Source organism: Lepidochelys kempii, chromosome 27 (assembly GCF_965140285.1).
Source record: "Lepidochelys kempii isolate rLepKem1 chromosome 27, rLepKem1.hap1, whole genome shotgun sequence".
NCBI lineage: Eukaryota > Metazoa > Chordata > Testudines > Cheloniidae > Lepidochelys > Lepidochelys kempii.
In genome coordinates, this window is record NC_136406.1 from 18626275 (window position 1) to 18638713 (window position 12439).

At 39.7% G+C, this 12439-nt stretch overlaps 1 protein-coding gene across 6 annotated transcripts in view; it reads right to left on the reverse strand.

The window, feature by feature from the left end:
- The window catches only part of MPP3 (MAGUK p55 scaffold protein 3), a 111564-nt gene that overhangs the window by 18064 nt on the left and 81061 nt on the right, over nucleotides 1–12439 (reverse strand). For all 6 annotated transcript variants that reach the window (XM_073325893.2, XM_073325892.2, XM_073325895.2 and 3 more), the window contains 3 exons: nucleotides 7381–7474; nucleotides 4529–4637; nucleotides 1161–1283 (listed from right to left, as the gene is read on the reverse strand). In XM_073325893.2, the coding sequence (XP_073181994.1) occupies nucleotides 1161–1283; nucleotides 4529–4637; nucleotides 7381–7474 (326 nt within the window). The remainder of the gene's footprint in view (nucleotides 1–1160; nucleotides 1284–4528; nucleotides 4638–7380; nucleotides 7475–12439) is intronic.

Consider the following 12439-nt stretch of genomic DNA (forward strand, 5'->3'; position numbering starts at 1 on the left):
CAGCTTGGTCTTCACTCTCCAGTCACAAGGCAAAATGGGCACTTACGTAGGCTGCTCAGTGGCAGAACAACAAGGTTACTAACTAATACTACTACACTAGTAGTTTCCACGGGCGTGAACCTGAATATTTTGTACTATTACAAACAGTAGATTCTTATTCCTCCTGCATTCCTGACATGGTTTATATTTTAGGGGGCAGAATCTCCCTCTGAAGTTCTAACTCTGTTCAAGTCATGGTGGAGGGTGTTAAACTGAAAACAAGCCTGTTTCTCAACTCCGCCCCCCACCCCGCCTCCAAGAGGATTTGCGTGGTAAGAGCCAAACACAAAGTAGTCTTCCTAAGAAGAAACCATACCTCTGGCCCAAAACAAACAAACAGGATTATCCAGCAGATTTACCCCTCACCCAGATACAAGTTGTCTTTGCAAATTGTATGTTTTATGCCTCCCATACTATCCCAAACCTTCTCTAGAAAAAAGTGCAAGAACATGAGAACATTGAATAATTTGCCTACTCTTCTTGGATTACCTGCCTGCCCTTTCTCCATACTGCAGAAACAAATTCTAAATGAATTCAAGAAACATTCAACTTTCTCCTACAACTGCCTCCCTGGGTAGCTCATTTCATATCTCTAATAGTCAGTGAAACAACTATGTCAGCAACTGTGTTTATTGTTTTACTTGTGTTTGAAGAAAAGTCATGCAGCACGAAGACACTTGTAAAATTAAAAGGCAAAACACACTAGGAAAATTAAGTAAATTAATATAGGAGATGAAGGTGTGGCAGCTGAAATAATGGTAGTTGTATTCACCTTAGCACGGGGGCTCTGAAAACTGTGTAGCAGCTTATAAAATCTGAATCTCAAATCAGAGTTTTGTTGGATATCATTATCTTGCAGAACATCTCAGGCATGTCCTGTAGGAGGATGCTTTGCTGTCCATACTGACCCATCAGCAAGGAGACATAATACAGGAAGGCAAAAAGAGTTCCCAAGTAATTGCCACATGAATGTAGCTACTTAGAACTCTCAACCTGACTTCCCATCATAAGACTAGAGCCAGTTATGTTATCTCACGCAACTGGAGGGACAGGTATTTCTCTTATGAATATTCCAAATATGGCTTCTTCAGTGTCTTAAGAACTGAGGTTAAAATACTTACAAGTGGGGCTGAGATTTCTTCTGAAGTTGGAGATGTTGGTGCATTTTTTTTCTTTTCTGGAACCAGAGCCTTCACAAATATAACATACGGTTTAAACTCTGGTGTTCTCAGGTGCTTTACTGCCTGTGAGTAGAAATATACATGAGCTTTTTATGTATGTTAAGGAAAACTTTTACATGATAAGTTAATGTATGAAACTTCAATTATCCCTGTTCCAACTGTTCTTAGTAATGTCAACTGTATAAATTTTTCATTTGAAACTGTGTAAAATACTGTAAGTCTGAGCATTATATCTGTAATTCTCCAAAAAGGAGACGAATATAATGTCAGTGTCATTGCACACAGATCTTGCTGTGCATTAAATTTACAGAAAGAGGAAGGTAATACAAGAGAAAAGGGTATAACTTGCCTATTAGGTCAAATTATCCTTACTTTCCTTTCATAAAAAGTGGACAAAATCCAAGAAATTGAACTCTACTTGCTTTCACAGGAGTATTTAAAGTTATTTCCTAATCCCAGACACATGACCTGGTCCAGCCACTGGCATAAGAGAGGAGTCAGTACCCAGTGACTTCAGTTACAGCTAGAATCACACTTTTTTTGTGTGGCCAGAAGGACTGAGAATGCAGAGCCTGTTTATGGTAGGAAAAGTTCCATGTGGGCTTACACAGGAAAGGAGGACGTGTGCACATCTCTCATAATTCAAGGGCAAGCTCCTTAATAAGAAAACTATGTAATACATTGTGGTTTTTAGGGCACACTTTGCTTTTTGTTCAGCAAGGCTCAGCACTGTGAACAGTCCAGTTCTGCTGAGCCAGCACTCAGACCAGCTGTTAGATTCACAAGACAGACAAGCATCATTGCTTTCTGTAGAGCAATTAACCAGGGACTGTAAATAGCATTATTCACCTGAGGAGAAGTCAGATATTTACTTTGCTTAGGAACAATCCAGAAGAAACTCTTTCCCATTAAGAGGACAAAATATGAAGAAAAGACACAGCACAATTCTTCATTTACACCTTTCTATGACCTCCACAGTATATTCATCCCAGGATACTCTCTTACAGCTGTCATCAGTATTTGTTTGCTTTTCTATTAACTTTAATATTTTTATAAGCCATCATACAGGGACAAGTTGTAAAATTGAGGAGGCTGGTGTTTTGAGCATAAAGGTATATGGTCTTTAGAAAGGGCATGAACTAGATACATAGAATGACAAAAAATGTCTGTTCCAGCCATCTGCTATCTCAGACCCCCGATATCAGAATCCTTGTGGATTAATTAAAGCAGAGAAATGTGAGGGTAACCTGCTGGCATCTGATGCTGCAGCAGCTATACTATGTAACAGGAAATTGGTGCTTTCATGGCACTGGTGAGATGAGAAGGTTTTATTGTAATAATGCCCTAATACACAGCACGTCCATATGAAGATCCCAAAGCCCTTTAATGAGGTAATGTCTCAGTTTCTCCATCTTTGAAATAAGGGTAATAAAAATCTTTCTTACACCACCCACATGAGAAAGATGATTAAGAGCACCAATGATTTGCCTAAGGGTACACTGGAAGTTAGTGCACAGCCAGGAATAAAACCTAGATCTTTCAAATCCTATTCTTGTGCTTTTGCAACTAGACAGTTCTTCCTCTCCAAAAATCTTAAGTGAGGAATCCTACAAGTTCCAAGTTCTTAAAACAGGAACAGCAGCAATATCCTCTCAGATATGGATAAGGTCCAAGGTAGCATCTAATTAATGTGCAATGGATCTCAGAGAGGAATGGGTGCAAATTTCTCTTTTCTTAGTTTAAAAAAAAAAAGTCTGGTACCTGATTATGTCCTTAGCAGGTATGTTGGGAAGGGAACGCCTCAAATTTAGAGCCTGTCTACACGGTGCCTTAGTCCACATTAGATGGGGTGTAAAATCTAATTCATGCCAGCATGTTGCCCACTAACTGGCCCATGTGGACACTGCTCACACACCCTAGAAGTTTTCTAGTGCACTTTAATGTAGGACTGTTTGAAACAGAAGCTTCACACAGGCCAAGCCAAGTCTAAGGTTTGAAAATAAAGCCATGTTGGAATAACCCAAGTGTTAAAAGCAAAGCTTTACAATTGTTCTTACCTGAGGGAAAATGTTTTGCCTCTGCTTAGCTAACCTAAAGGCAGCCCAAATGTGTGTGTGGGGGGGGTATTTTTGTTTTGTTTTTTTTGTGACTACACACATGCCCCATCTTTACCTCCTCCCTCCCACCAGACAAAATTCTTGGTCTGGCACTCACTATGAGAACACTAATCATAAACAGTGGTTTGCTTCAGTTAAAAAGTTGAGAGATTGAACATGGTGTAAAACATAAGATACCATAAAGCCATATTGTGTTTTCCATACTCCCCGTATGGCTTGTAAATTAATAATGCAATGGAGAAAGCTGAAATCTGCACAGAGGAAATAAATAGTTCTCTAGTAAAGATTTAAAAACAGAATGATACATTCATCTATAAAGCTTTGGGAAATGTTTTTTTATTTGCTCCCTCTAGTAATTTTTTTTACAATGTTCATGTTTGTTTGAACACAGTATATTTGACTTTTTTAGTGTTACAAATCAAATTTAACATAACAAATCAAACAAGTTTCAAAGCAGATCAGATTATGCTGTTTTTTCTCTGTTCTATATAACCCCAACAAGAAAAGACTCATCTTCTATTACTTCTCCCCATGGGAAACAACACTGTTTTCCATGTTTAAAGCTGGTTGAATACTGCAAAGCCATATCCCTGAACATTCATTCACATTCTGAATGGCTATTCAGTAACATTTTTCTTCACATGAATGTTTAGGGAATGCCGATTCTTCATAGAGAAACCCATAATTTGCCTACAAACAAGGGTACTTGCTATCATCCTTTAATCACTATTCTCATTGTTAGATTTTTATTCTGTTTTCTAGTCATCCAATTAGGGAGCAGGAATAATATCGGATTCTGGTGGCCAGTCACAGACTGCAAATAGCACTTGATCCTGCTATCTGAAGTCAACAAATTTCAAAAGGAGTTGGATAAGGCCCTTGATAATGAAAAGTCAAAGTGAAAAATTTGCAAAACAGCTCAGAGGCTGAGTTTCTTCAACTAAAGTGTTTGATGAATACCAAAAAAAAAAAAAAAAAAAAAGAGAGATGGAAAAATCTAGATTGGGTCACAAATGATTCACAAACAGAGGAAGGGGCTAAAATAGTTATTTGCAACAATTTCCTTGATATTGTGCCACAAACATTTTAACGTACTGAGATGGCTGGCTACAGCAGCATGCTTATTTTATTTCTGACCGCTGCTACCAGGCCCCCGGAATCAGAAGACTTTATAAAAGCAGCTGTACTTACTTCGGGTACCACATCCACCAAACAAACTTTATTTTTGGCCATAACAGATTGGATTGCCTCAAGGCTTGTTCCATACAGATTCTCTTTGTATTCTCCATGTTCAACAAATCTAAAAAGTTAAGGTATTTATACTCCATGAATATATGCCACAAAGAAAAGGAAATTAAAGAACTTTGACCGCTGTTGTCCCCCAAACATTTGTTAATTCCAGGGAGTCATGAGAAACAGTTGTCTTCAGGGATGCTGGAAAAATTCGTACAGTGCGGGTGCTGAGAGCCATTGAACCAAACTGTAAACCCTGTATATGATGGAAACTACTTCACGCCGGGGGTGCCACAGTACCCCTAGTTCCAGCACCTATGAGTGTCTCCCTTTACAAAACTAGTATCTGGGGTTCAGAAAATTGAGACCATGCAATCAGAAGTCTCCTTCCATTTGAGGCTCTCAATATGCTTTAGAATTTTGAAGGAATTAATTTGTACATCCCCTCTCAATGGGGGGGGAGGGATAGCTCAATGGTTTGAGCATTAGCCTGCTAAACCCAGGGTTGTGAGCTCAATACTTGAGGGGGCCATTTAGGGATCTGGGGCAAAAATTGGGGATTGGTCCTGCTTTGAGCAGGGGGTTGGACTAGATGACCTCCTGAGGTCCCTTCCAACCCTGATATTCTATGATTCTCTTCATGGAGAAAGCTGAGGCAAAGGGAAGTTCAGTGACTTGCCAAGGGCCACAAGAGTCTTAACTGAACCCAGCTTCCCTGACTTAATTACAAGTCAACCCCTTTCTCTCACAGAAACAAATACAAAAGTACCACTGAATAAGCATGGGCCCTGTGGAGTATATTGAGCAAATGGAATGTCCTAAAAGAAAAGTCTCTCTTGGAATATGTATCCTTATTTGGATGTTCTCAAAGGAATGTGGAAATGTTATAAATATTGCAGAAAACATCCAAGCAGTTTAGGACCAAAATCTGACCTACCTTGAAACTATTAGTTTATGATGGGGAAAGCAAACTGAGCTCTATGCATTGGTTTCGTTTCTATCTGTTACCATTACAATTTCAACAAAAACTCCACTCTTTTAGGGCATCTACAAGACTCTGGACATGTTGTTCCTTGACTTTAGCAAAGCTTTTGACACTGTCTCCCACAGTATTCTTGCCAGCAAGTTAAAGAAGTATGGACTATAAGGTGGATAGAAAGTTAGCTAGATTGTCGGGCTCAACGGGTAGTGATCAATGGCTCCACGTCTAGTTGGCAGCCGGTATCAAGTGGAGTGCCCCAAGGGTCGGTCCTGGGGCCGATTTTGTTCAATATCTTCATAAATGATCTGGAGGATGGTGTGGATTGCACCCTCAGCAAGTTTGCAGATGACACTAAACTGGGAGGAGTGGTAGATACGCTGGAGGGTAGGGATAGGATACAGAGGGCCCTAGACAAATTAGAGGATTGGGCCAAAAGAAATCTGATGAGGTTCATCAAGGACAAGTGCAGAGTCCTGCACTTAGGACGGAAGAATCCCATGCACCGCTACAGACTAGGGACCAAATGGCTAGGTAGCAGTTCTGCAGAAAAGGACCTAGGGGTTACAGTAGACGAGAAGCTGCATATGAGTCAACAGTGTGCCCTTGTTGCCAAGAAGGCCAATGGCATTTTGGGATGTATATGTAGGGGCATTGCCAGCAGATAGAGGGACGTGATCGTTCCCCTCTATTCAACACTGGTGAGGCTTCATCTGGAGTACTGTGTCCAGTTTTGGGCCCTACACTACAAGAAGGATGTGGAAAAATTGGAAAGAGTCCAGTGAAGGGCAACAAAAATGATTAGGGGACTGGAACACATGAGTTATGAGGAGAGGCTGAGGGAACTGGGATTGTTTAGTCTGCGGAAGAGAAGAATGAGGGGGGATTTGATAGCTGCTTTCAACTACCTGAAGCGGGGGTTCCAAAGAGGATGGCTCTAGACTGTTCTCAGTGGTAGCTGATCACAGAACAAGGAGTAATGGTCTCAAGTTGCAGTGGGGGAGGTTTAGGTTGGATATTAGGAAAACATTTTTCACTAGGAGGGTGGTGAAACACTGGAATGCGTTACCTAGGGAGGTGGTGGAATCCCCTTCCTTAGGAATTTTTAAGGTCAGGCTTGACAAAGCCCTGGCTGGGATGATTTAGTTGGGGATTGGTCCTGCTTTGAGCAGGGGGTTGGACTAGATGACCTCCTGAGGTTCCTTCCAACCCTGATATTCTATGGTTCTATGTTTTTGTGATCCTTCTGGGGGCTTAACAGTTTTCCCAGGGCATCAGTGATAATCAGTGAGGCTGACAAATAAGGAACTTAAAGAAAACTGCCATGGTATTTTCAGCTGAATTCTAAAAATAGAGAAAGGGGGAACCTCATGTTTTCCACAGAGAACAGTACAAAGCTAGCCAGGAAAGAAATTTTACTTTTCAGGCTTCTAGGGGAATTTAAATTCTATAGGAAAACCTTGCACTAGCAGGAAATGAACTGGATAATCCAATAGGTCATTTACATTCCCAAATTCAGAATAAAAGTAAATAGAACTTGCCAGCATACATGTACCAGAAAATAGCAGTGAAGTCAGTGAAGGTACTGCCAGTAATTAGGCAGCAGGGTTGGATTCTGCCTCCTGCGCCTCTTTCCAACCCTTTACTGTTCCTGACTTGCCTTTCAGTCAGGCTTTGAGTGAGTTTATACTCAAACTGAAAACAAGAGTTTACTGGAAAAATTGCCCCATCCCATTATTACACTGAACTAGGTATGTATATACTATACATCTTGACAAGCAATATGTTGAAAATGTAGCCACACTATTTCTGTATGTTAAAACAAACCTACTTGTTATGCTGTACATCTATCTCAAATGATTGCTTAGAGACAAAATTGTATTCCACTCCCTCTTTTTCATGACTTTTCTTTGACCTGGTTGTATCTGGAAGAGTGGAAACAGTACAGTGAACATCAAACATGGGGTAGCAGTTAGCAGAAGTTGGATGCTGACTTTCCTTTGTTTAGTCTTAGGTTTTCATGCTTCCAAAACTAAATGGACACACACCATCAAGTGAAAAACAGAACTGAAAACAAAAATCCCTTTACCTGTATAAAAACAAAACCGTACAGTAGATTAAAATTGAAATAATTCATTTACTTTATCTTTTATATTATGATAGCACCCAAAAGGCCACCAATCGAGGTCAGGGTCCTGCTGTGCTGGACACTGTACAAATATATAGGCTGACATGGCCCTTCTCTCAAAAGATTTGAAGTCTGGGGCCCTGATCCCGGTGGAACCCTGCATCCTTGTAGAATCAGTGGAATTGCTTATCTGGAGCAGCTGGTGGAATTATAGCTCAATTTAAGACAAGATGGAACAAGTAAGTGAAACAGGCAAACAAGAGTAGGGAAGGAGGAAAAGCATGTAACCTGCTGTGAAACATTGCACGTCTGCACACAGCTTGGTGAGTCTTAAAGTAAATACTTTATTTAGCTTTTTAATTCATCTCTGCTTGGGCAATGAAAACAGACCCAATTTCAGATATGGTCTGGGTCAACCACAAGACATGGGATTGATGCAGGAATTATGGGGAAAAGTCCTTTGAGGTTCTGTGTTGTGTGCATGGGGTCAGACTACTATACTGGTCCCTTCCAGCCTTAAACTATGAAATTTTTGTTTTGTCCGTTTTGCATTTATGTTGTCATGCCCCTGGCACAAAGGTGTTGTGTTTTGGGTTGCAAAATATGCAAAGGTTGTTTATTTGGCTTTAGTATTTTTTGAAAATGTTTCCATTGGAATTTTAGAGGGACACAAATGTATCTATTTTTAAATCTGTAAAACCCCGTTTTTCTAAAAACAGTTGAAGGCCAAATTCAACCTCTGTTCTTTAAGATAATATAGCATACACAGAAGTTTTTTTACACTTTTTTTTTCCTTGCACATGGCACCACCATAAAAGTTCCTAGGGAAAATGGTATCGCTTCTAGTAAACAAGTTACAAATATCTCTTGTATCACTACAGCCTTTAAGAAAAGTAAACTCTCAAAAGACGCCCAAAACCCCAATAACAATTTTAGAACATGTAATTCATCACAAAACAACCTGGAAACAATATAAAGGCCTTATCCTGCTCCAGTCTAAGTTAATGACAGAATTCCCATGGCTTTCTGTGGGAGCAGAAGAAGGTCCTAAAAGAATAAAAGGAAATTAGATGTGACCCACTGGAGATAATCATTAGGAAATAAAATCAGCTTGTTTTTTTCAGCATTTTTTCCACCCAGAACTTCAAAAAAAACACAACAGGCTTGTTTGAGTAATTTCTGGGTTTTCTCCCCAAGCTAACTAAATTAGTGATAGCGGCAAAGAGTCCTATGGCACCTTATAGACTAACAGACGTATTGGAGCATGAGCTTTCGTGGGTGAATACCCACGTTGTCAGACCCATGTAGTGGAAATTTCCAGAGGCAGGTATAAATATGCAAGCAAGAATCAGGCTAGGAATAACGAGGTTAGCTCAATCAGGGAGGATGAGGCCCTCTTCTAGCAGTTGAGGTGTGAACACCAAGGGAGGAGAAACTGCTTTTGTAGTTGGCTAGCATTCACAGTCTTTGTTTAATCCTGAGCTGATGGTATCAAATTTGCAAATGAATAAATCAGTGATTTAACTCTGACTTTGAATTCTTGCTTTTATATTTTTTTAAGTAGTTCTTTCCTGTACCTTTTTTGAGTGCCATAATGTCTCTCGGTGCAGTGAATATTTTAAATGTGGTCTGACATGTATGGTGTTAATCTCATCATTAGTCCTTAAGACATGCATTCTATTTCTATACATACTGTGACAAAGCTCTGTCCTTGTCTCCATGGGTCCCGCATTTCCCAGCAGATTTCGCTAGCCTCAGAGGCTCACTGTGACTCTCCACATAACCCTTCTCTCTATGGAGAGAAGGGTCACAGTCTACTGAGACATTTTCACCATAAGCCAGCAAGGGAGGTGAGGAGAAGCTATCCTCCCTTGTACAGTCTCTGTTGTCTCCCAGTCTCAGTGATTAATCAGGGAGGGGGCAAAACAGGTTTGGGGGGGGGGGGGAAGAGCCCAGGCCCGCCCTCTACTCCAGGCTCCAGCCCAGGGACCTTAATAGTATCAACTATGGTAGCTGACCTTTTAGAAACAGGACACGTATCATTCCCTGGGCTACTTCCCCACAGCAGCCTCCACTTCCTCAGGCTCCACTTCACCCTTACCTCAGAGACTCCTTCCTTGTGCCTGATATGGTGTGTACTACTCAGTCTCTCCAACAGCACAACTTCCTCCCATAGCTCCTGACATCCACACCCACCAGACTGGCTGGGAGGCTTTTAACTAGTTTCAGCCAGTCCCTGATTGGCTTCAGGTGTCCCAATCAACCTGGCATTCTCCCTCCCTTCTGGAAAGTTCTTAATCGCCCCAGGTGTCCTAATTGACCTGGAGCAGCTGCCATTTAACTTATCTTGGTACCAGGGATTTGTTTAGCCTGGAGCTAATATATCTATCTCCCACTACTTTTCTATAGCCTTCTGGCCTTGCCCCGTCACAATACACTACGTGTCTTATGTATTGTTCACATTTTAAAATATTAGTAGTTCGCTATCACAAGCTTCTTTCAGTATTCTTGCTTTTGAATCCAGTAACTTTAAAATTGCATCATGTAGTTCTCTATTCCTGCACAACTGTTGAAATCAAATTTCATTTTTTCCTTAATCCAGTTACAGTAGGGAAGTAAGTTATTTTCCACGGTGACATGACATTGTAAAACTGTTACCTTTAGTATATTCTGTTTAATTATTTCAAGATTTTATATTGCAATAAAATACCAATGTAACGCACAGGAAAACAAACCTGTTTGCTATCAGAATTTGAGCTCTTGCCTGTTGTACAATTAATCTCAACATTAACATTGCCGTTGCTGTTTTTTTGCTTTTATTTGTCTGTTTGGTTTAAATCAATGGTACTCAGACCTCAGTGGTTCAGGAGTCAAATTAGCAGTCAACATTACCCAGAAGAACCACAGTAGTGTGAACTCATTGTTTCATTTTTCTATAGTACCAGTCACATTTAAAGAGTATATGCTCTGATAATATCAACTTGTATTAAGTTATTAACTTAATTGATTAATAACATAGTAAAAGCATCCTGATTGGTTAATAATTAATTCAGTGTTTTAATATCATATGCTGCAAAGAACCACAGGAGACACCATTAAACAGGCATTTGCAGCTCGAAAGCTGCAGTTAGGGTATCACTGTTTTGTTTATTGATTCTCATGATTAGCTTAAATAGCCTGATCCTTGGGATCTAACCTGTGGCTTTTTAATGCATCTGGTTGGCAACGCTTGTATATTTGTGCTTTGAAGTCTAGTGCACTCAAATACCTGTCCACTAGTGTAAAATTAGGATAAAGTATAGGAATGATAGATTTGGGGCAAATATTTATGGGAATGAATCCTGCTCTGCTGAGAAACACTGCAGATGGACAAGCACAGCAGAGGTGAATTAAGAAGAAAGTCCTAGAGCATTAGATAGGTAAAGACTCAGAACGTTAACTGTTAAGCCTAAAAATTATTGGTTTTCTGTGTGTTCTCAACTCTCACCAGGACCAACATCATATTAAATGTTCAATCATGGATTCTCATTCAATATATTAAGCAAAAGTCACTATATGTAGATAGGTTTCAGAGTAACAGCCATGTTAGTCTGTATTCGCAAAAAGAAAAGGAGTACTTATGGTACCTTAGAGACTAACCAATTTATTTGAGCATAAGCTTTTGTGAGCTACAGCTCACTTCATCGGATGCATACTGTGGAAAATACAGAAGATGTTTTTATACACACAGACCATGAAAAAATGGGTATTTATCACTACAAAAGGTTTTCTCTCCCCCCATCCCACTCTCCTGCTGGTAACAGCTTATCTAAAGTGATCACTCTCCTTACAATGTGTATGATAATCAAGGTGGGCCATTTCCAGTATGTAGATACTTTCATTTCACCTCAGTTATTTTGTTCTGTTACCTCCTCCTGTTGAATTGTTCTCTCTGCTTTCTCATTACAGCATTGTTCATTCCTCACGGATGCTAAATTATCTACCTGCTCTCCTCCTGTAACACTCTAATTTTTTTCATGCCATATATACACCATCTATATAAGTATAGCTCTTCTTTCCTTAGCTTTGAAGTTGTCATTTCTTTTAATTTCCTTAAGAAATGACTATTAGTCATCCCTTTACTTTAACAGTACACTCTGGTGACCATTTGCACAGCTTGATACAAGCTGACCATGAAAGTGTAAACCCATAACTTTCCAATGTTACAAGTACATCAAATTCAGATTTAAAAAACTAATACAAATTATGTCTGTATGTGATGCACATCTTTAACAAAGGGCTACTGGAAGAGAAACATGTCAAAGCCAGCAATCTAAATCAGATGTGTGTAAATCCAAATAAAATTTACACACATGGGTTGGGGGCGAAACAGCCTCTATCCAAACATTAGAAGTTCCCTTGATATAAGTTTAAAACTTTTGGAAGACAAATTGATCAGTATAACTCTAAATCAGTTTTTGGGGCCCTCAGATAACAAGATACACAGTGATATTATTGCAAAGTTCTTAAAAAACTGCTAATTTCAATCTGTATACCATCAGCCCCCATCTCCATATAACTGATAGACCATAAATTCATGCACCAGCAGAGCAAAACCACACTTTGAAATAAGTTTTTAAATTCCAGTCTTGCATATCACTGTGGCTCTGTGTGTATGAAGAGAATTAACATGTTAATCCAGGCTTCAAAATATCAGTTTTCCATTTTAAGGAGTCTGCCTGCTTTATTGTTCTCTGTTTCTTAAGATTAATATTTTTCTCTC